Raw genomic sequence first — 25537 nt, forward strand, 5'->3', positions numbered from 1 at the left:
CAGAACCAGTTTCCCTTAGCAACATGAGCTATGTTTGGCATGTCGATTATAAGTACATGTTTATGTTTGCCATAAAGCTACAAAATTTTTTTTTAAAAAAATTAAAAATGTTTTTTTTTTTCCTGGCCAAAACAAAAGAGCGTTCTCATGGTTAGAAAACAATATTAGAAAACACATAATACATTACACTGTAGTGGCTACTATTATCAGTGGAGTTTCTCAGGGTGCTAAAATGTACATAAAATGATGTCAAGTATGGATGAATTTGTTCATAAAAAAATCTTTTATATAGCCTCAGTAGGTCAAAGCAGGATGTGTTCAAAACAATCAGATTACGCTGGTGCAAAACCTCTCATGGGATAATCCCTAGATGAATAGGTTTGGTTGCATTTAAATGCGTTCCCTCAAAGCAAAAGGTTTTCAAACTGAGGGTCAGGGGCCCAAAGGGGGTCCCAAGGGAATTATTAGGCCATTTTATCATCATCCATCCATCCATCCATCCATCTTCTGAGCCGCTTGTCCGCACTAGGGTTGCGGACGTACTGGAGCCTATCCCAGCTGTCATCGGGCAGGAGGCGGGGTGCACCCTGAACTGGTTGCCAGCCAATCGCAGGGCACATAGAAACAAACAACCATCCGCACTCACATTCACACCTACGGGCAATTCAGAGTCTCCAATTAATGCATGTTTTTGGAATGTGGGAGGAAACCGGAGTGCCCGCAGAAAACCCACGCAGGCACGGGGAGAACATGCAAACTCCACACAGGCGGGGCCGGGGATTGAACCCGGGTCCTGAGAACTGTGAGGCTGACGCTCTAACCAGTCGGAACACCGTGCCGCCCATTTTATCATCAATTTATGTGAAATATGTGTAAGGCAACACATACCGGTATTGCATTTCAGGAAGGCTGGTTCAAAGGGAGATATTCAGGTTAGAATAGCAGGAAAGCTGATATATTTTTCTTACCTGACTGTTAGCCGGTAGGTAAATACTCACTCAAAGCCAACTACTAGACACCACCAGGGGAAATTCTTTTAAGGGTTCCTTCTCAGGTGAGAAGTTGCGAGCAGTGGTGGAGCTGCGTATGATCTACTCAACACTGAGCGACACACAAGTTAAATATCTATCTCTGTCGCCTTTGGAGCAAACTGATAGTGTTCGCAGAGGAACTGCAATGGTGAAATGTTCCCCCGCTTGTTGCCTGTGCAGACATTCCTCAGCTTGTCAGTGCTTGCCTCCAACCCCGGGAAAAAAAAGGAGCAACTCCAGCAGTACTCAGGACGGAAGCAGACGTCCGCCAAGGGTGTTAAAGTGAAAAATAAAAAAAATCATGCGTTTCTGTGTGTGTTTTCCGAGCACGTTGAGGATTTTACTGCAATCAGCAGTGTACGCTCTGACAAGAGAGAGGCAGTAGGTGTCCGCCAGTTAACGCCCAGTAAAATATAACATTACACAACATACTGTAAGTATGTTAACTTTAACAAGGCGTGGGGATGGAGTATGACAGAAGATGACACAGGGGTGTAAACTTCCAACCCTGAGTTTTTCACTGATTGGCTCTGCATCGAACGCATCGGTAAAGACACGCTAAGAAAAAAATTGGCGTACAGGGTGAACAATTTATATACCTTTGCAAACATCAAAGACCATTTAGTTTCACAAATCTAACTACGCATTTTATTAAACAACAGTCAATTTAGCTTTCGAGGAACCTAGCACCTTTTCATAAACATCAAAGAAAATTGTGTGCAAAAACGAACTAAAAATACGCAATTTTGCAACTTTAGAGTGCTACAAACTTAACATGGGTTTTATATGTAAACCCTGTTTTTGTAAAAAGACAATTTAGTCTTCAAGGAATCTAAGGCCTGGTGCACACATAACGCAAATGGGGTGTTTTTGTCCTGATTGTGCCCCTTCTTGACCAAGTACAATAAACAGCAAATTATTTGATGTTTTATAAGATTATCTTAGAAGATTGTCCTGTGGTCTGAGGTGTGTTGGAGTGAATTTATCCCCATAGTAGGGTCCAAAATGGGTCAGGCCAACAATCTTAAATATTGGCACTGAAAATAAATGGAATCGTTAGTAACAACAACATGGAAATTGCAAATGAATTTAACGTTTTTATTAAATCAGTTGAGGAAATGTTAGGAAAGTTCCACGAAATACTGAGAGAGCCCTTGATGTCTTCCAGAATTAAAGAGGTAAATGAAAATCAGATCCAAAAAGTTATAATGCAGTTAAGGGACTAGAGGGCCAAAGAGTATGATGGGTTGAATATCATATTTATTAAAAAATAAATACAATTCTCCTATCCAAGTACCAGTGAAACATGGTTCACATATCTATTCGAGCTACTGAATTTCCCAAGCCACGGAAAAATGCTATGATAATTTCCATTCACAAATCGGGAGCATCTGAGCAGGTCTCCAATTATAAACACATTTCTATTCTACCTGTGCTCTCAAAAGGTCTGAGAAAACAATTTGTTAATTACATAGAAAGCAACCATCTCCTACACCCACTCCAAGCAATTTGAGTTGAGAGCAGGGTACTCAACAGGGCTGGCAAACTCCGATTTCACAGAAACTATAAAACAATCGTTAGATGAAGGAAATGTATATATTTATTAAACTTGTTTGTGTCCCTCAAGCAGAATTTCAACTCAGGCACGCAAGGAGAGACTCAAAGGGTGCTGCACCACTTGAGCTGGGCTGGTGGAGACAATGCCTTGCTCAAGGGCCCCTCGAAGTAGCCAGCAAGCAGACAAACATCTCTCCAATAACTAGTTGGATTCCTTACATTATTTTCCGTAGTGAACCCATGTTCTCCGACTCCAAAACTACTACTACTGCTCCAAATGTACAACCCCAGTTCCAATGAAGTTGGGACGTTATGGTAAACATAAATAAAAAAAGGAATACAATGATTTGCAAATCATGTTCAACCTATATTTAATTGAATACACTACAAAGACAAGATATTTAATGTTCAAACTGATAATCTTGGTTGTTTTTAGCAAATAATCATTCACTTAGAATTTTATGGCTGCAACACATTCCAAAAAAGCTGGGACAGGTGGCAAAAAAGACTGAGAAAGTTGAGGAATGCTCATCAAACACCTGTTTGGAACATCCCACAGGTGAACAGGCTCTTTGGGAACAGGTGGGTGCCATGATTGGGTATAAAAGGAGCTTCCCTGAATTGCTCAGTCATTCACAAGCAAAGATGGGGCGAGGTTCACCTCTTTGTGAACAAGTGTGTGAGAAAATAGTCGAACAGTTTAAGGACAATGTTCCTCAATGTACAATTGCAAGGAATTTAGGGATTTCATCATCTACGGTCCATAATATCATCAAAAGGTTCAGAGAATCTGGAGAAATCACTGCTTGTAAGCGGCAAGGCCGAAAACCAACATTGAATGCCCGTGACCTTCGATCCCTCAGCCGGCCCTGCATCAAAAACCGGCATCAATGTGTAAAGGATATCACCACATGGGCTCAGGAACACTTCAGAAAACCAATCTCAGTAAATACAGTTCGGTGCTACATCCGTAAGTGCAACTTGAAATTATACTATGCAAAGCAAAAGCCATTTATCAACAACACCCAGAAACGTCGCTGCCATTTCTGGACCCGAGCTCATCTAAGATGGACTGATGCAAAGTGGAAAAGTGTTCAGTGGTCTGACGAGTCCACATTTCAAATTGTTTTTAGAAATTGTGGACGTTGTGTCCTCCAGGCCAAAGAGGAAAAGAACCATCCGGACCGTTATGGACGCAAAGTTCAAAAGCCAGCCTCTGTGATGGTATGGGGCTGTGTTCGTGTTCATGCAATGGCATCGGTAACTTACACATTTGTGAAGGCACCATTAATCCTGAAAGGTACATACAGGTTTTGGAGAAACATATGCTGCCATCCAAGCAATGTCTTTTTCATGGACACCCCTGCTTATTTCAGCAAGACAATTCCAAACCACATTCTGCACGTGTTACAACAGCTTTGGCTCGTAGTAAAAGAGTGCGGGTACTAAACTGGCCTGCCTGCAGTCCAGACCTGTCTCCCATTGAAAATGTGTTGCGCATTATGAAACGTAAAATATTGAATGTTTATTGAATGTTGTGAAAAGAAAAGGTGACGTAACACAGTGGTAAACATGACCCTGTCACAGCTTTTTGGAACGTTGTTGCAGCCATAAAATTCTAAGTTAATGATTATTTACTAAAAACAATAAAGTTTATCAATTTGAACATTACATATCTTCTCTTTGTAGTGTATTCAATTAAATATAGGTTGAACATGATTTGCAAATCATAGTATTCTGTTTTTATTTATGTTTAACACAACGTCCCAACTTCATTGGAATTGGGGTTGTAGTAAAAAAAAGATACTGTTATTCACAAAATTCAGCAAAACAAATGTCTTTTCATAAGCACAGTACCAAGCAAACTAACTAACTAACTAACTAACTAACTAATGCAACTAAAATAGAGCCTCTGGCCCGCGCAAACCCGCTTAATTACCCACAACTCCTTCCTTCCCCTACTCCTGTTTACATAATCAGGATGTCCAGCCAACTGCCAGATTATGCAGGACCTTTGAGACGCTTTTATGCGAGTAGGCTACTGTAAAATTATTATGGCTGTCCTTTGGAGAGACTAAATAGAAAATCTAATTCCCTATAGTTAGGAGGGGGCCTAAGCAAAGGATATAAACTCCTGATACCTCCCCTCACGCTCTTTTTTGCTCCATAAACTTTAATGTTAAAACCCAGTGCAGACGAGGTAATAAAAATCAAGGCACCCTTTGTTCTTAGTCTGCAAACATGAATTGGCAGCGAGGTCCAAAGACAATAGAGACCCTGTCCAATCCCTTGCTATTGATTTGAGTGCTGTTGGTTTTAAAAAAAACTAAAGTTGCACCGCCGCTCGACTTTCTTGCCTCCGTCAGCAGATACGCTTGATCTGTGTCATCAACTCGTACACTTTGAAACACAACTGGTTGTTCTGGTGGGCATATATATCAAAGACAATTTAGTCTTTCAGCAAAAATTGCCCAATTTCGTAAATATTCAAGACAATATAGTCTTTGAGGATCCTAATGCAAGAGTTTTTGTAAACATCAAAAACAGTTTAGCTTTCGCCAAACTTAAAATATGGATTTAAAAAAATATATATTTTGTGAACATCAAAAGAAATTTAAAGTCGGGCAACAATCTTTTATTTTTTATTTTTTGTATTTTCTCTTCAAAAGTTAAAATACAGATTTTAGTGAAATATCAAAGACAATTTACAGTCAAGGTAGGAATCAATTGGATTTTTGTACAACATTGTATTTAGCTTTCGACAAACTTCAAATGTTTTTCCTAGCAATTATCCAAAACTATTTTGGGTCTGCCATTAACCAGTTTTAACCAACAAGTTTTGGTAGACACTGAAGTTTAAGTAGTCTTCAATGTGCAGGTTTTTGATGTAAAATTTTAGTTTGGCGTACCGTTTTCATAAACAATATAGACAATTTTGCTTTCGACAAACTTATTTTTTTGTTTGTCGAATGCTAACACAATGCGAACAGTACTTGTCAAACATTTTACACGCACATGCATAGTACTAATAGCAGTTATGCTAATGCCAACGCAAAACAAGGCGTGCAGGTTGGCACACTAAAGTGATCCAGGGAGATCATGAGTTGTTTATTAAATGCTAACAGAAACTGAATATAGGAGCTGCAATGAAGATAAACTGTCACTTGAAATTGTGTTTTTCACTAACCCATGTGTTTGAGTGTTTTCTACAATACACAAATGCTACATCAAGCCCTCTTGCATGTAGCTTAGTCTACTGTATGTTGTTGGCAGTGTAAACCAAGTGTATGGGTGTGCCACGTCTCCTATGCACAATGACATTTTCCTACCCTGGCATCAACTCCCAAGTCCAAGAAACCACATCAACAGCCACTTTACCGCTTTGGAACGTAAGCAATTGAAGCGTTCTCCTCTTCATTATGTTTATTGCTCGGGTTCCCCCGAAACCACAGACATGAAAGTGTTGAGTGAAAAACACGTTAACATTTTTTTTTTAATCTCCAGAGTCAAGTGTGTATTTTTTGGCGGAATTTCTCTTTTGGTCGATTGCTTTGAAATTGGAAACCTTGACAAATATAAAAACAAAACCACATTACATGGCAAAAGTTTGACATTGTTCACAGTAGTCATTTAACATACAAAACTGTAATTAGTAGTAACATTTAGAGCTAGCAGGATTTCACAAAGTAAATAGTATTCGCTGTTAATCAAAAAAATAATTTGCTTTATTAAAGATGTTTACAAAAACATGTATGTTAGGCTTGGGAGGGGCAAACCTGTTGCATAAACATTTTATACAGTATGGTCCCTCTATTTTGCGGATGTTCACCTATTGCGGGTGGGTCTCGAATGCATCCCACGCGGTAAACGTGGGTTCACTGTATTTAGGACAAAACTCATATTTGTAAAAACCCAATGCCAAAATTAGCATATGAGGTGTGTCAGAAAGGTTCCAGGTCTCGTCCATCCATCCATTTTCTGTACCGTGTTGGAAAAAATGCATTTTAAAAAACTTTTTTCCCTGGAGTCTTAACATACTATCCCGGCCTTCTCTGTCACGTCTTCGTGCACTCCTGGGATTATTGTTCCGGGATGCTCAGGAGCTTCATCATAACGGCCATCTTAATGTTGTCCGCATCTTCAAATTGGGTCCCCTTGATCATTGAGCTCGGTCGGGAAAGACGGGAAATCCATCCATCCATCCATTTTCTGAGCCGCTTCTCCTCACGAGCGTCGCGGGCATGCTGGAGCCTATCCCAGCTGTCATCGGGCAGGTGGCGGGGTACACCCTGAACTAGTTGCCAGCCAATCGCAGGACACATACAAACAAACAACCATTCGCACTCACTTTCACACCTACGGTGCAATTTAGAGTCTCCAATTAATGCATGTTTTTGGGATGTGGGAGGAAACCGGAGTGCCCGAAGAAAACCCACGCAGGCACGGGGAGAACATGCAAACTCCACACAGGCGGGACCGGGGATTGAACCCGGGTCCTCGGAACTGTGAGGCTGACACTCTAACCAGTCGTTCACCGTGCCGCCAAGACGGGAAATATTAAAATAAAATCACACGGGAGCCATGTCGGGTGAGTCGGTAGGCCGCTCCAGCACGGCTATGTTCTTCATGGCTGGGAAGTGTCGGATGCTCAGGGCACTGAGCACACGCGTGTTGTGATGGTGAAGCAGCTACGAGTTATCCTGCCACAGCTCTCACGTGTTCTCTCACGCTAAACGAAGCAAACAACGCAGGATCTCTTGTAGTGGTTGATCGTCTCACCCACACTGAGGGGAAAACTCATAGTTTGGGTTTGAAATATATCTTTTGTGGTACTAGTCCCAGAACCTTTCTGACACACCTCCTATATCTCTAATCAGTGTTATTCTGATCGTGACATTCTTGCACATGAGATGCACAAAAGCTACTTAAAAAAGGTTTTCTGGATGTCTGTCAATGTTCTATAGCCACAGATAAAATGCAAGATACAGGTTGCAATTCCCTGTCCTTATATAGCTGCAAGGTGCTGCCGGCTCACCCCCTTGGGCCTTAAGGAGTCTCTCTCTCTCTCTCTTCCCCCCCCCCCCCCCCCCACACACACACACACTAATGGTACGATAATATGCCTGCTCAGTGCTTGATAGCTCTCTTCTTCAAAAAGCTAGTCCACGGGAGCCTGCGAAAGTAAACAGCTCGGATCAAACCAACTCCCGGCCGCCTTTGAAGAGTGGGAGACAATTACAGAGATCAATGGTGCAGCTCAGGGCTGGTTAACAGCCCCGACAGCCGGCGATTGATGCCCTAGGCCTACGAGAAAGGGGAGAGTAACTCGTCTTAGCCTGGGGAGGTGCTGAATGTGCATGTTGGCCCATCACACGGGGGGCTCCGCCCAAAGCCTCCAGCACGCAAGAGTAATAGCAAGCACTAGCGCTACACTAGCTGCCGCTAACTGTCCCGAGTCGGATGGGATGAAGGTCTTCACACTTCACAGACTTAAGTTGGATTGCGTGTAAATTTGTTGAAAGCTGAATCATAATTACCATTTACAGAAATGCGCATGTTAAGCACACCAAAGGCTAAACTGCTATTTATGAAAATGTTGAGTTTGTTAAAAACTATATTGACTTGAGTTTTTATGAAATTCTGCATGTTGAAGACTAACTCATCTTTAATGTTCATGAAAACATGTACGTATGTTAGGTCTGTTGGAGATTGTCTACGTTAACAGTTCATCCAAAATCTTTGATTTTTACAAAAATGCACATTTTAAGGTTGTTGAAAGTTGAACTGTGATTACCATTTACAAAAAATTGCTAAATTGTCATTGCTATTTACAAAAATGTTGACGTTAGATTTGTCAAAGACTGAATTAACTTCAAAAAAATATATATATTTTTTTAATGAAATCCTTGATGTTGAAGACTAACTCATCTTCAGTGTTCATGAAATCGGATGTTAGGTTCATTCAAAACAAAATTCCAGTATAAACATGTAAGCCAAAACAACACCCTGGCACAAACTAACGTGAGATCACAAATCGGCAAGCAAATATGCGCACTGGCACGTTCCACAAAGCGTTTAAGTCATTAAAGCAAAGCAAATTTATTTATATAGCGCAATTCATATAGATGGTAACTAAATGTGCTTTACATAATTAAAAGCATTTAAAAACAAAGAAGGGCACGGTGAACGACTGGTTAGAGCGCCCGCCTCGCAGTTCTGAAGACCGGGGTTCAATCCCCGGCCCCGCCTGTGTGGAGTTTGCATGTTCTCCCCGTGCCTGCGTGGGTTTTCTCCGGGCACTCTCAGCCTTCACTCTGGATATGTTCTTCAGAGGGTAGAAGGCAGTTTTAGTAATTGATTTGATATGACTGTTGAAAGTCAGGTCGGAATCTACTAAGGTTTCGGACAATCCTCTTTTCTTTATTGCCAAAAATAATTGTCTCAGTTTTGTTGTGGTTTAATCTCAACAATCTTGGCTATGAAAGGGAGATTTGAGATGAGTCTATAGCTTGCTAACATGGAAGCGTCCAGCATTCTGTTTTTTTTTTAGAAGAGGCTACTTTAAGAGCTTTCGGAAACTCGCCTGACTGAAGTGAGCAATTGATTATTTGCTGCAAATCAGCTAGCACAGACTTCACAATAGCTTTGAAAAAAAAAATCAGATGGTATTGAGTCAAGACAGCTCGTTGATGGTTTCAGCTGCGGTGACATTAAACTCACCTTTTAGCAATAACACTTAAGGGAATACAGGGAAATTGAAACAACAAAGTAGGCAGGCTATTAGTAGCTACATCAGGAGAGAATGAAAAACAAACTTTCACCTTCAGTTTCACTTTGATCGCACTCACTGGGTTTTGCATTCCTGAGGTTCACTGTAATAACAGTGTAATACAGATGTAATAACTACAAAAGTGGCTCCAAGCGCTAAATTGACTATAACAAGCTGCAGTGTAAAAAAAAAAAAAAGAAAATGCAGTTCTCTCAGTGTGTTTCCCCATTAGTTTATTGCACTCCCCCTCAAACAGTTGCTCTTATTGCGTGGGCGTTCCGCTGAAGCCAAGTCCATAAAGCGGCTGTAATGTCAGACCACCTTGACGGCGTAAACAAGTTGCAAAGGGATCGCACGTCTTGCCATCAGCTATTTTTTTCACCTCAGCTGAATTCAGCGAAAGCGGGCGCAGTCGTCAGTTGCCGATGTTGCGACGCCTACGCAAGAAAAAAGACTATGGAGGCCAACCGTGTTTTCTGACAGCTGGTGGCCAGACACACGAGCACTGTTGGTGTGCTGTAATGAGTGTCAGATTTTGGATTTTTGCCAATTGAATGCTCAGAGACGAGCATTCATGTCGGTGTGTGTTAAAAATAAAAAAAATGTGGTTATTTGTCAGCTTGTTTGTATTTTGAATAACAGCAACGTCATGCAGGGATCAAAATGTCGTAGTGTGTTCTCAGCATTTTCTCAGCCCAAACATTTAGTGGGTTTAGTCCGAAATATTGGAATTTTTCTGCAAGATATCACTACATTAGATTTATTTCTGGTCACCCATGATTCAGTGATGTGCAGTGGGGTTCATGGCTGAAGCAAGCACTTACAAAGTCAGATTTACAGATTTACGAGCCAAACAAATAATATCCAGAGTGGAAAAGAATCCTACCCCTCTCAAGAAGACTGGTACCGGAGCCCAAGCTGTGAATAGAGGCGAGTCCGACTATACACTGTATAGTCGGAATTTCAAATACTAACAAATTCAAGTGGGGCCATGACATGGAAAGCATTAAAAAAAAAATTTGTGAGCATTTTTTCTTAAATTCTCTGTTATATATGAAGGGATGGTTCCGCTTTTTTTTTTTTTCCACCGCATCATCCCTGATAATGACACCACAATATTATCTTAAGAGCACCATACGTACTTTATGCACCAACTCGAGAGATAAAAAGCTGTGTCAAAGGTTTCAGTATTACGACATTGCTGAAAGAAAACGTTCTTTTTGGAGGGTTTAGATAGTCACCTCCTTAAAAGAAATGACCTAAGTAATTTTTTCATTGTTTTTTAGAAAACACAAAAAACTGAAGCAAATAATGAATATATTCTCTTTATGTCTTTATCATTTCAGGGGTATAATTGCATGATCCGTTCAACTGAGAATCTAGGCATGTATCATGAGACGATAGTCGATTTTTTTTTTCTGCGAAAAAAAATACTTCGGCCATTCATTTATGAAGGTAACACTATAGAAAACCAAATAAATCTAAATATATAAAGGTGTTGTCCTTTTGAAGTGTTCATCTTACGAATCACCTTCATTTGGGTAGATGGCAAGTACATATTTGGATAAGAAACTTAGTGCGTTCACATGATGAGTAAATATGAGAAACTATAAAAGAACAACCGACTGACAGAAACTGAAAAGCCCAAGTCAACAAGGTACAGTGGATATAAAAAGTCTACACTCCACTGTTCGAATGCCAGCTTTTTGGAATATGAAACTAAAATGTGCCATAGCTGCACAGGTGGACATGGACTACAGAGCTTTGAAAGGCACATTCAAAAGGAATGTAAAAATGTATCGGTATGTACAGTACAGTATGGACATTTTTTGCTTTGGCTATGCTTTATTTGATGGCATGTTATTTAATCACATAATTGTCAAGCCCGTTGGGGACGCGCTATACGCAACTGCAGGTTTAACGACTAGAATTGTTTTTTTTTTTGTCGTCGACGCGAATGCGACGAAAGTCGAGTCAAAATCGATTAATCGATGACGTCGTTGATATTTTTTACGTGCAGTACAGCGATCCCCAAACTTTTTTGCGCCACTGACTGGTTTCACATAAAGACATATTTTGACCAACCAGCATAGAAACACATGATTAAAAATACAACTCATCAATGATGCCGAATGTTTTTTGTTGTAATTAGTGGGAGCCATGCGCATGTTTTTCCTCCTAAATGAGTCTGCTGGTCTCATTATGTGTTGCACAGCATGTTGTAAGACGGGACATCATATCTCGGCTGCCAAAAAATGAAGCATTTCTCTGTTTCACTGTTTCTATTTCACTTGTGCATTTATTGGATCTGAGGACAGACTTCAATATTTCGAAAGTGACCGTGCTACCGGTCGTAATACATGCCGGCCGTATACACTGGCGTCAGTGTTGTAAAGCGACAAGTGCCGTGATGTTTGTTGGTGTTGTAATCATACAACTTCTATGCTGAATAAAAATAAGATTCCTAACACACACACACACACACACACACACGTCAGAACAAACAGCATCAGCACTTTCCACCCTTCTCGCTCTCTCAGAGGAAAGCATTACACTGCAGAAAGCCACAGGAAGCCCAGCAGAAAGGGGACTTACCTCAAGCGCTTTTCTTTCGCCATAAAAAAATGTCAATAAAAGAATGATGATGATAACAACAATAATAGGAGTGGAAAAAGTCAGACTAAACTACATTTCCCCCCGAGAGAGAAAAGCTTAGTCAACCCAAGCGTCTAATTAAGCCTTGACCCACTAATTCATTTGTAAATAATATTGTAAATAATATACTACTAATATGCATTATTAAAATGAACAACATCTTACATATAATACATTTAACTTGTTTTGTCCATTTTATTATATAATTTATTGAGTGAGCTGTAATTAATAAAATATTTATAGAAATGAAATGAACAATTTTACACATTAATTTTAAATATTTAATGTATTAAATAACTGGTGAATTTAATGTATGTAATAAAATACAAAACATTAGTCATCTCAAAGTGCTCAAAGCATCTCAAAGTGCTTTACATAGTGAAAATCAATCCCAATATTGCGACTGATATTTTGAAATATTGGTCATTTCAAAAAATACTTTTTATTAACCAAGTGGTTCATTAACTACAATTTAATGATAATAATACAATAAATAATATATCTAATATCATTTAATGATACACTTTAAAATGATTTTTTTTAATGAAAAGAACAGGCAGTGAAGTCGAAAGCTAGTTAACTCGCTAAAGCAAAATGTAAGCTAAAAACAGTAAGACTACAGTTACAGTGCTTAACTTCTTTTTACACTTGACGTGACTATTAAAATACCTCGATATGGTTAAACCTCCGAAGTGGAACGCATAGAAATTCAACCAATTAGGAATTGGGAGTAGTGTGATGATTACCATATAACCTGAAGTTTTACTTTTTGAAAGTAGTCGCTTGTAATACTTCGAAATGTTTTCCAAATATGTCTGCATTAACGTCGAGGTTTTTCAATGTTACGTTACTTTGCGGCAAAAGTAACTGCCTGCAACAGGCAATCCAGGTTTTACGACGGAGCTTGTTTGGTCCTAATAGGATTATTTCTATTCCGCACACTAAACTAAACTTGAGCTCGTAGCTTCACTTCACAAAGTGGCGTCACAGTCAGACATCTGCTCAGCACTTTTGTTTTTATATGAGTAATTACCCTCTCTGTTTTAATTTGGTTCTCTGGTTCTCGTTTAATGAGCGCGGGCCCCATAAACATAACGTTAAATATTCATGGTACAACAAGCTCCTCTTTGACACCTCTAGAGGCCTAAGTGAGGGGAATAAAGCAATGAGCTAATAGTGCTGGATGTCTTGTGAAAAGAAAACATTTGTGTGGTGTTAATAGCATGTCCGTTGGGACTCGACATGGATCAGCGGTCAATAAAAATGTTTTGTGGTTTTGAAGCGTTTGTTTCCTCCGAGGGGAGGGGAAAAAAAAAGGGGGGACCGTTTATTAAGGTGTAGAGACCAAGAGTGGGGAATTTGAGCTTTTATTAAGTCGCTTCACAAAGGGCTGGACTATATTTACAATGCAACAATCCAACAAATGTTTGTTTGTGAATTTTATGAGCATATTGGGATTTTTATAACCGTTCCGCTGGAGTTTTTTTTTTTGGGTGATGTGGTGTGAAGGCTCTTTTGAAATGGCTTTGTTGTTAAATGAATTTCTATTTACAGGCCTTTGCCATAATCAAGAACACACCAAATCTGATGATTTTTTTTTTTTGGGTGGGGGGGGGGGGGGGGGGGGGGAATTCAGCCCCATAAGGGTTTCCCATAACAACATGAAATTTGTTAGGCGTTTCGTTAATGAGTTGACCCACAAAAAAAAGTCTCAAAACGCCCCATGCCTGAATATAAAACAGGAAGTCATCCATTTGGCTAAAAAACCTCCAAAACCCATTCCCCAAAAGACACAGAAAGCCTGCTATTTTGCTACGACGCTGCAATTTTATGGTCAATGTGGCCGTTCCCAGGGGTTCTTCAAAGACGGACTTGTCCTTAAGAATTTGTCTGATTGGTATCAAATTTGAACCTTGCCTACTAGACAGATGAAGGTCAATAAATTACACGGAACGTGACTTCATATTGCATTTGGGTGGCACACGTTGGAATGAGATGTTGTCCTAAGGGTCGAGTTCAATTCCAGTCCCGTTTTTAAGGCAGTTATCGCAACTCGGTGTCTGCGGAGATGACGGGAACGCGGTCGCTCGTCACTGCAGCCCTGCTCGTTGCCAATAAACCCCCACCAGTTAAGCCCCTCCACCACAGGCCTTACACACAACATTCGCACCACACTGAGACTCATCCAAGTACAAGGAGCCGCCGGTGCCAAAAAGTGTCAAGTCGCCGCCCTTTCCACGTCAGCGTTATTGACAAGCCAGGATTAAGTGACGCTGCTATTTCCATACTTCAGCAGTTTATAATTGGGAACCGTTACTCCGGAGCGTCGGTGACTTCCACTCCGAAAACAGGCAGAGTGAGACGTGACGACTAACATCTATTAGTTTTACCCTCGCTTTCTACTTTGCCAATGTGTATCGAAGGCTAAAGCATGTCTTAAAAAAGATTCCTCAAATATTTTCTTCACATTATGGATGTTCATTTACTCAACGAGCCCAGATAGTTGTTTAGTTTTACGGCCGCACTTTCTCCTTGAACTCCACTGGAAACGTCAGCTTTACAGATGCCGCGTCTGCTCTGAAGGCGGTGCGTGTCACTTCGCACATGGCTGCATTGCAAGTGAACTTAAAAAAAAAAAAAAACAAGGGGGAAAAGTAAGGAAACAAGGAATACATGACTTAATTAATGCAAAATTATCTGCCAATTGAACAGGAAAATTTGAATTGGCAAGATTTCTTAGAAAAAGAAGAAAAAAATGGTCTCTTAAATTTCACATATTTACAGTGTACTACATACACCTATAAAATTGTTTCATTTTTATTTTAAGCTAAGCTTACTCATAGCCGGCAAGAAAATGTCATTAACAACTTAACATAGCTCAAGATTGTTAAAGGAACAAATGCTTGAAGCAAGCGCTCTTACATAAAACCTGCCGCGAAAAGGGGGACTTTCACTCTATTTGACATTTCATGACAGCTTTATGCAAACTGTGGTACGGCCTCTTCATCATGCTTTCGGTGGTAAAGCCATCAGAACCATGCAAAGAGAAAGACGCCAATCGCCTTTGCCGAATGAGGCCGCCGGCCAGCTAATAGCTTTGTGGCGACAAGGAGCAGATCCGTCGTTAGCGAGGTTTCAAGCCTCAGTGAGCGCCAAACGCGACTCTTGCATGCTTTTAACGTGAAAACACCTGCGCTTCACTCAGAAGAGGGTTTAACACCTTGTCATTGTAATGTTGCTTATAACCACAACTGTTGTTGACCTGACCTAAAGTGGACCCAATGCTAACGCTTGGTGGAAAAGAGGCTGTTGTCTGAACTCCACAACATACGGCTGTTTATTTCTCAAAGTGAGCGTTCCCCGTCGACCAATCTACAGTCTACATTGTGGCTAGCGCTACCTCTTCAGGTGCTGAACAGCATCATCGTTGCTTATTTCGAGTCGTTCTGTTTATTTTTGCAAGTAGACGGTTATCTTTAAGAACTGTTGGATGAATTTAAAGACATTTATACATGTGGCTTTCACTTTGTTGCTGATTTCGAGTCAGTCTGTGCAAGGAGGCGGTTTTGTTTCATAATTGCTGGGAGGGAACGATCACATTCATTTTAAGATGCCTGTAAATGAACAAGTGGCTGCAGGCATTTTACTTTGTGACTTATTTGGAAATGTTCCATTTATTTCATTTATCTTTAAGAATTTTAGTACATTTGCTGTACCTCAGCAAGCACCTGTGGGATTTTCTTTTGTCAATTATTTTTGAGCCGTTCTGTTTATTTGTATCGTGCAAGGAGACTGACTGTATCTTTAGATGCTTTTGTAAGTGAAAAATCTCTTTAATTTTAAGATGCCGGTATACTGCGGGCTCTTCCTATGTTGCCCTGTCAATTTCAATTTCGCAAGGAGGCGGTTATCTTTAAGAACGTCTGCATGAGAGCAATCACACACATTTCTAAGATGCCTGTGCAAGAGCAAACATCTATGGCACGGGTGTCAAACTCAAGGCCCAGGGGTCAGATACAGCCCGCCACAGAGCTTTTGTGGTCCGCGAAAGCAAATCATGTGCGTGGACTTCATGTTCGAGGCGTTCATACATTTAAATGGGTTCACAGTCGTAACGGCCCTCCGAGGGAAACATCATTACGATGTGGCCCGAGAAAAAATTAGTTTGACACCTATGAGTTTTTACATTGTGTCTGGATTATCTATCTCTCTGGACAGTCTCGTTAAATTTCTGTTGTACAAAGAGGCCGTCATCTTTAAGAACGTTTTCAAGAGAGAAACCATGCAAATTTTTACTAATAGGTGAAAATTCTGCCAGCACGGTGTGCGACTGGTTAGCACATCTGCCTCACAGTTCTGAGGACTGGGGTTCAATCCCAGCCCCGCCAGTGTGGCGTTTGCATGTTCTCCCCGTGCCTGGGTGGGTTTTCTCCGGGCACTCCCGTTTCCTCCCACATCCCAAAAACATGCGCGGTAGGTTGATTGGAGGTTCTAAATTGCCCATAGGTGTGAATGTGAATGTGAGTGTGAATGGTTGTTTGTTTCTCTGTGCCCTGCGATTGGCTGGCGACCGGTTCTGGGTGTACCCCGCCTCCCGCCCGAAGATAGCTGGGATAAGCTACAGCGGCCCGCGACCCCAGTGAGGATAAGCGGTTAAGAAAATGGATGGATGGATGGATGGATGGAGGTGAAAATTCGACTTAAGTACTGTAACTAAGTATTTGTAGGTTGTAACATTAAAATACTGAGTACAATCAGATGAATTTGAATTATGGTCTTTTTATTTTTTGCTTATTTTAATTTGTTCTCTTCATTTCTATTGTGCAAGTATGCAAGTTATGTTTGATAACCTTTGTAAGACAATTACATTCATTCATACATTCATGCATTGAGATGCCTGTGCAAGCGTGTATCAACTTTGAAGGACACGTCAAAGTTTTACTACTTTAAGTGATAGCTATTGTAGCTTCAAATGCAATCAAACGAGCAAGCCGACTGACTGAGTGTTTGTCAGCTGCGGGGCAAAGCATTGTAGCGCTAAGAGACTGGAATGGGAACCGCGCAGGCTCGCTCGCTGCTGCTGCTGAAGCGAGCGCCACTGAACGACCCAAAAAGTCACACAGCCGCAGTCTCCAAAAAAACAGGGAACGGCAGCGACATGGCGGAACGTGAACCGGGGCGCATTAACGACGATGGCAACAGATTCCGAGAAGCAAGATATTCCCCATTCATGGCCTTATTTATGAGAACTGTTTAATGTTTTCGGGCTACAAGAATGAATTGGTGACAAGTGTGTCAAAAGACAAGGTTTGGCATTCAAGAATTCCCCGTCTAATCTGAGGAGGGGAAAAATAATTTAAATTTAAAAAAAAAAAAAAAATCACATACAAAATGTCTTTTTTTACTTATTAACTCATTCAGCAGTGTTTTGTTACTCAATTCACTACATTAGCAAAGCTATGGGAACATATTTTGATAGCGTAAAAGTTAAGCAAAGAAGAAGGTAAAGAATTAAACAGTTTGTGCATCATGATGTCATGCTTTTATTCATTGTGCTGCTCCTACTGGTGTGCATGCTTTGGCCAACAGGGGCCAGTACAACACACACACCGACATACTACATGTAGATTGAATGATCACAGAAGAAGACTCCCAAGCAAGCTACAGTAATATTCATGTTAATATTTTTGGGAGAGCAGCATGTGCTGCTACCGATTGCTATTGGACCATTGTAAATTAGTTTTGTGGTTTGGTTAAATACAAAACATATATTTCTCTTGATTTTACATTTATTTTTACAGCCAACTTCAACTGGGAGTGGAAATAAACAGCATGAAGCAAGCACTTTTCCAACAATTGCTAACTGCCAAAACTTCTGCTTGGTGTGAAGTTTGTTGCCACCATCTAGCGCTCGTAACTAAAATTTCTGCTTGCAATTTGTATGTCAAAAAAACTTGTAAGGCGGATCACTCGTAAGGCGTGGTACCACTGTATCCGGTGGAAAACTATATAATTGACAATAAAAATGTATGCTTAATTTTGTACTTATGTACATCTCAGAGTACTACTGTACTTTTACTCAAGTACAGGAGTTGACTCAGCCCTTGTAATTTTACTGGATTTTTATCAGTAGTGTGCGCACCTTTGTCACCTCTGTTGCCAAGCAACATCTAACGAGTTGCTCCAAAAGGCTGCAAACTGCACGAATCACTAACCAAACTGGGGTCATTTTTAAAGCTAAAAACCAGAGCCTGAAAGCTTCAGCTGCACCTGAAAGGCCGGAGAGGACTTCAGCTCCTCCCGAGCTTGCTAAGGGCACAATTTGGAAGGAAAGTGCCGCGTTCTGCATGGATGACGCTCTTGACAGAGTGACAGCGGTGAGAGAAAAATGGCACTCCAAAGCGCGGCGGTGAGTGACGGTGTGAAATATAGGGATTATTTTTAAATGATGGGGCTAATACGGTTTGTGGAAAAAAATAAATCCATGCAGCGGAGTGAAAGCGGGACCTCAACAGTATTTTCAAGGAAGCTGTTAAAAGATCCCTGCTTACTTTGACTTTGTTCTGTTTATTTGTACTGTGAAAAGAGGCCGTTATCATAACGTTTGTAACGCAATCATGGCATGAATTTTTTGGAACACTGCATTAAAGGACCTCTCTAATGCTCTGAACATTAGCACTTATTCCATAGTTCTGGACTTAAAAACCATGTGTGTGGAAAAAGATCCCCCCAAAATAGACTCAACAGTAATTTATGCTTGTTTTCTGATGACATGTTTGATTTGCAGCCAGATTTTGGCCTGCCCACGTTTGCCTGCACATTTTCTTATTAAACTAATACCTGTTCTGCGGCGTAATTGTCACCTATATCGAAAGTCTGGATGTTTTTTTTCGACGATAACAAGTGAAAATAGTGAGGTTAGAGACATTTTGGGAGACTTGTTTAGTTAAACTCAATGGTTGTAATGAGTCATTGCAGAAGGAAGGAGGTAAATGTGTGCAGATTCATTTCCGTCGACATCAGGGGTCTCAAACTCAATTCACCTTGAGGCCGCTGGAGGCAGAGTCTGGCTGAGGCTGGGCCGCAGCCTCGGCGCACATGCACGCACGTGCAATTTAAATTAGAAATTTAAAAAAAATCCAATCTTCTCAAACATCTTTTTTATTTTTTAACACCAAATAAGATAAACAAGGACGCTGACCAGACCAGATCCACACTCAGCCCGACGGCAGCCCACCCCCACACAGATCCGACCGGACTCGAACCACACCAACGAGTTCCCCACCCTTCTTTTATCTCACTTTGATTTATTCAGAGAGAGACATAACCTATATACGTCGTATAATGTCACGCTGGGCAGCAACTTAAAACACTTTTTTTTTGACGTGTTGTGAACACAGCGCGCTGGGACGAATGTCTGCGTTTGCCTAGCCAGGCACAGAAGAAAAATCTCCATGGCAACACTGCTGTAACTTTCACTCATTGAAAAATGTTTCTCTGCTTGCATCAAGCCCGGTCGATATCACGTCCCTGAGAGCCATATACCCCAGCGTGATTGGTAGCTTCGTCAGGGCCGCACACAACACTGTAAAAGTGCCACACACGTAAAACTCGAGGGCCGCACTAACATTAAACTTTCATATTAAGGTGGGGGCCACAAAATATCGTCCGGCAGTTTGAGACCCCTGGTCTACATACGCGCTTAGTCAGCTCGTTGGACTGACTGGATCGCTGACCCTTGAAAAAGAGTTTGGGAAGATGACGTAACACAGGCGTTTGGTTTTGGGAAGTTGCAGGCTTTTTGTACGGGTGGTGTCGTGTGACTGGCGGACTTTGATGGGCACAGCTGGCCCGCGTCGTGTTCGTACCATTCGGCTCAGAAAATGGATGGATGGATGGACACTGGAATAAATTAGCAATTTTTTTAGCATATTTAATTAGCAATTGAATTAAGTTTTGGGATGTTGTGTTGATGTGTGTGCGCTATGGTATATGATAGCAATATAAGGTATAATACCAACTTGAACAAAACGATGTTTGAAACTTAACCAAGATGGCGTTTTTTTGTTTTAATTTCCCCAAAAAGTTGTCATTTTGGAGGTGGGGGGATTTCGTCCGATATCTAAGATATATAAAATATGAGTAACTCCTGCCACTTAACAGTAGCCTATAGTCAGTTCCTTTGTCCACACCGACTACGCAGCAAATTTGGGCTCCAGTTCTGTCGCTGACATCACGCCAAGACATAACGGCGTATCGATTCATTCATTTTCCTGAGCAAAAAATACATAAAGAGAACTCGTTAGTGAAATTTAGGCCATCTGAACGCTATGGGTCCTTTAATAGTACATCACGTTTATGTTGCACACCTGTGCTTGAGTGAGCAACTTCTATTGTGCAAGGGGACAGTTATCATTCAGAAATGTCAGAGCGAAATGACTAATAACTTTGTTATGAATATTTCGAGTTGTTCTGTTTATTTTCTGTGACATACGGTAGCAGTCATTATTTTTGGTGGTTTTAAATTGTTGTCCAACCTCCCTGCACCAACCTGCGAGGAATTTGAGCACAGGAAAAACGCCCACGTCCACGACGTGTTGCGTCACCTCGCCTGCCGCTGAAAGTAGCGGAGCCTCCGGTGGGGACTGGCAACAGCGGATAAGACGTGCACTCAGGAAGGAGGTGGAGAAACAACAGCGGCTGGATACGGTGCGGAGCTCACATGGGTGTTGTTCCGCATGAATATTCAATGGCACCTAAGAATACACCATTGTGCTCTCGTTATGAAGAAGCGAACTTCGGCAAAGCGGGAGGGGGTTTCTGCTACTCCATTAGACACGAATACAAAACAGTCACTTCATTGCACAACCCCAATTCTAATGAAGTTGGGACATTGTGTTAGACATAAACAAAAACAGAATACAATGATTTGCAAATCAGGTTCAACCTATATTTAATTGAATACACTACAAAGACAAGATATTGAATGTTCAAACTGATCAACTTGATTGTCTTTAGCAAATAATCATTCACTTAGAATTTTATGGCTGCAGGAATGCTCATCAAACACCTGTTCGGAACATCCCACAGGTGAACAGGCTAACTGGGAACAGGTGGGTGCCATGATTGGGTAGAAAAGAAGCTTCCCTGAATTGCTCAGTCATTCACAAGCAAAGATGGGGCGGGGTTCACCTCTTCGTGAAAAAGTACGTGAGAAAATAGTTGAAGAGTTTAAGGACAATGTTCCTCAACATACAATTGCAAAGAATTTAGGGATTTCATCATCTACGGTCCAAATATCATCAAAAGGTTCAGAGAATCTGGAGAAATCACTGCATGTAAGCGGCAAGGCCGAAAACCAACATCGAATGCCCGTGACCTTCGATCCCTCAGGCGGCTCAGACCCCGGACTGTTGAACAGCTGAAGCTGTACACCGAGCAAGAATGGGAAAGAATTCCACCTCCAAAGCTTCAACAATTAGTGTCCTCAGTTCCCAAACGTTTATTGAATGTTGTTAAAAGAAAAGGTGATGTAACACAGCGGTAAACATGACCCTGTCCCAGCTTTTCTGGAACAGGTTACAGCCATAAAATTCCAAGTCAATGACTATTTGCTAAAAATAATCAAGTTGATCAGTTTGGACATTAAATATCTTGTCTTTGTAGTGTATTCAATTAAATATATGTCGAACATGATTTGCAAATCATCGTATTCTGTTTTGATTTATGTTTAACACAATGCCCCAACCAACTTCATTGGAATTCGGGTTGTATCTGACAGGTAAACTACTGATGGAATTAATAGTACATCATGTCTACATTATGTGGCCATTCTTGAGCGAGCATGCCTTGCGTTTGGACATTGTAGATTATTTTGAGTGCTTAATTTCTATTGTGCAAGGTGGTGGTTATTAATAAACATCACATGCCATTAATAGTAGTGTCTTGTCTATGTCGCACGCCACCTGTGCTTGAATGAGTGTAACTCTGCTCTTTGACATTGTAGATTATTTGTAGTCATTCCGTTTATTTCTATTGCGCAAGTATTGGATTAATAAATATTGCACGACATTAATAGTCATTATTAGATGGCATTAATAAAACATAATTTCTTGCGTTTATTTCTACTGTGCAAATGGCTCATTCTCGTTCATAAATATGGACAAGGACTGGCATTAAACGTCATCTCTATGTCGCATGCCCGTGCTTAAATGTGCATAGTGTGGTCCTTGACAGTGTAGATTAATTTAAATCATTGTTAATTTCTTTTGAAGATGGCGTTTATCCTACATGAATATCGGCTGGCATTAATAGCACAACATGTCTAACGTCACATGCCTGTGCTTGAGCGGACGCAATCGTGGACTTTGACGTTGTGGATTATTTCAAGCAGGTCCCACCCAGTCGTAAATTGCGCTCGATAACATTCCACATTGGTGAGTTTTAAATAAATCAATAATAACTCATATAAAATATAAAATAAATCATATTAAATGAGAATATAAATAATGAATATAGAATAAATAAAACTAACTATAATAATAATAACTACATTAAATAAAAATACAATAAATAATTTAAAGAAATAAATAATTGAAATACAAAATTATTGTTGCTCACTTTGTTCCACCCCTCTAAAATGTTTTGTATTAGTAGGTTTTAATCTATACTGGATGTGTGCTCGTAACATAGAAATAGATAACAGAGATGCACTTTGCGGAGGCACTTTTTTTTTTTTTTTATTAAACACAGGAGGTCCAACAATTCAGGCAATGTTATTCAACATGACCATATATTGATGGTCTGTTTTGCTTATCTCGTCATGAAAATGGGACATGCTCCAGCTCTAGTACACGGTCGGATGGGCATATGGATTTTTTAATTTAGATACATAGAAGGCAAGGAAAGCATAGCTCCATTTGCTTTTTAGATACAATACTTGTGTACAATGGTAAGAAGCTGAGATTCTTTTGTTTCAAAGTACGACAACAACAACAAACGTGTGTTCCGTGAGGCCTAAACGTGATTCATTCCACTCCACGGTCTTCTAATGGAGTTCTTACTCACCATAAAGCTCATAAATGTTTCATTGTAAGTTATGGCAAATTAAGATTGCGGCGCCCGGGGATCGACGGAGACGCTCCATTTATATCGGGAACGTGCAGCCGGCTCATAACTTCTGTTTGAAAATGTGTGAATACGGGGTTTAAGGATTCCCTGTCTTGTTCTTTTTTGACATTCCCACTGATGTGCCCTGGTTGATGGTCTCAAAGGAGGAGGGTGGAGGGGTACATTCTTTTTCAAATGTAAGGCAAAAGGTCTGAAAGTGACTGGTATGAATTATGGAAGTCGTGACACATGACCTTTTTGAACCTCGGAATCATTCCAACGTGATGAAATTGGACGCAAGGAAAAAAAAAAAAAAAAACATGCGGGAGTTATTGTTTTGAATAACAAATGGTAGGGTCCTGTCATCTTACATCATACATTGTATACCAGGAAAGGGAAGCTAAAATACTGTGGATATAAAAAGTCTGCACACCCCTTTTCAACTGGCAGGTTTTTGTGATATCAAAAAATTTGATCAAGATAAATCATTTCAAAACTGTCCTACACTGACTGCTAACGGGAACTATTCATGATTCCCTCCACCTTGCCTAAGGCCCAGGTTCCAGCTGTGGAAAAACCGCAGCCACCACCATGTTTCACTGTAAGTAGGTTGTTCTTTTGGTGATGGGCAGCGTTGTGCTTGCGCAATCACAGCCAAAAAGTTCGACCTCGGTTTCATTGGACCACATCAGATTTTTCCACATGCGTGTCGGAGAGTTCTAATGTGTTTTTTGTCAAATTTTTCCTCTGCATCTTTTTGCACAATTGTCCCCAAAATATATATATATATATTGTACTGGCATTACCAGATAACTAGCAACCCTTTTATTGATCAGTGACTGTTTTTTTCAATGTCTTTATGTCTCCAAAGTGTTCTCTGTCAATCGACTGTCTGTTGTCGTACTAGAGCGGCTCCAACTACCGGGGACAAATTCCTTCTTTTTTTTAGGACATACTTGGCAAAATAAAGATGATTCTGATTCTGATATAGGTCACATTAATGGTGGGGGGGGGGGGGGGGGGGGGGGGGGGGGGGGGTTAAAAAAGAAAAATCATCAAATCAAAAAAATTGAACAGGAATGTGTGGACTTATTATATTCACTGTTCATAAACAAAGAACTTTTCCACTCAGATTTTGTGTCATAGAGGAAGGGTTCCCTCTGTCCCAGAATGCAAATGAGAGAGTGCGGTCTGTCTCCAGCAGTGGTGTCAAACATACGGCCCTCAGACAAAAACCGGCTTGCTCGTGGGTACAATCTGGCCCGCAAGATGAATTGAAAATGAAAAAATACTAAAGCCATTGTGGTGTTGAAGACAAAGGATAATTTTGAGAATTATTATGCTCCTGAAAAATTTTGTCACCCCTGGTCTATAGTGTTCCCCTACGAGAGCATTTGGTGGGGGAGTGAGGGGGGTTGTACTTACTTACTTACTGTTACTTACTTACTGCATGTGGGAAAGGAGAGCCATTTCAGTAAAACCGATACTTCCTTATTCGTCATTCAAACACAGTGGATCTGAACCACTTCCTTCTTCCCCAGAATCAAAAATGGTACAGTCCCACCGTTTTACGCCACCTTTCCATACACCAGGAAGTAGGCTGCTAGCCAGTAACATGCAGGGCAGTCTACTTACGACTTCCTGGTGTTTGTCCTTTACATCATACACTGTCAGCTTGACGAGCGTCTCTGGCGTGGCGGTACAGTCCGAGGGGAAGGTGACCCCGGTCAGAAAGCACGGATCTTTATTTGCCTGTCGGGACAGAAACATAGAACGTGGGTGAGATTTGAGAATTTGCAAATCGCATACACTAACTGTTAGATTTATCTTACCCAACATTATAAAAAAATAGACACAAAAGGAATGAAGACGCTGGTTTCTGTTTCTCATGAGGAGGGCGTATGGGAGATTGTTCAGATCACAGCCTGGCGAGACATCTAAAATCGTCCATAATACTAATGCGAGCTAAGCAAATAAATGATCACTTCTATAATATATTTAACACTAACCTAGAGCACAACATGCTGATGAACAGGCAGGAAGCCAAGAATGAGCCACACAATGGGAGTCTTTTGGCAGGCCGAGTGAGCCAACAGCTGGGATCAGTCGTTCCTCAACAGGAGGAGATAGTGATGTCCCTGGTGGGGCCTCCTCGGAGCGTTGGCACGGATGCCAGGAACAAAAATGTTGACAGGTACATTGGCACGCCGGAGCCAAACCATCCATGGCCACTGGCGTTTGGTCTTTAAATGCACCATGGGGCTGAAATGCTGGCCAGCACCTCTCTGACTGCTGATACCGATTAATAATGTGTGTGTGTCTTCTCATTTTAGAACCCTCCTCCAAATAAAATCAGCTAAAAGTGGAGTTCAAAAACAACAATAATAATACAACTCCTGTACCAAAAATTGGACAT

The 25537-nt window shown here is 40.8% G+C and overlaps 1 protein-coding gene across 11 annotated transcripts in view; it reads right to left on the minus strand.

Moving 5' to 3' along the window:
* The window catches only part of inpp4b (inositol polyphosphate-4-phosphatase type II B), a 157207-nt gene that overhangs the window by 102942 nt on the left and 28728 nt on the right, over positions 1-25537 (minus strand). For 10 of the 11 annotated variants that reach the window (XM_061770876.1, XM_061770878.1, XM_061770879.1 and 7 more), the window contains one exon: positions 24757-24873. In XM_061770876.1, the coding sequence (XP_061626860.1) occupies positions 24757-24873 (117 nt within the window). Of the gene's footprint in view, positions 1-968; positions 1206-24756; positions 24874-25537 lie in introns of those variants that run through there. The other variant, XM_061770882.1, reaches the window with a different exon arrangement.

Source organism: Phyllopteryx taeniolatus, chromosome 4 (assembly GCF_024500385.1).
Source record: "Phyllopteryx taeniolatus isolate TA_2022b chromosome 4, UOR_Ptae_1.2, whole genome shotgun sequence".
In the NCBI taxonomy this organism is placed as follows: Eukaryota; Metazoa; Chordata; class Actinopteri; order Syngnathiformes; family Syngnathidae; genus Phyllopteryx; species Phyllopteryx taeniolatus.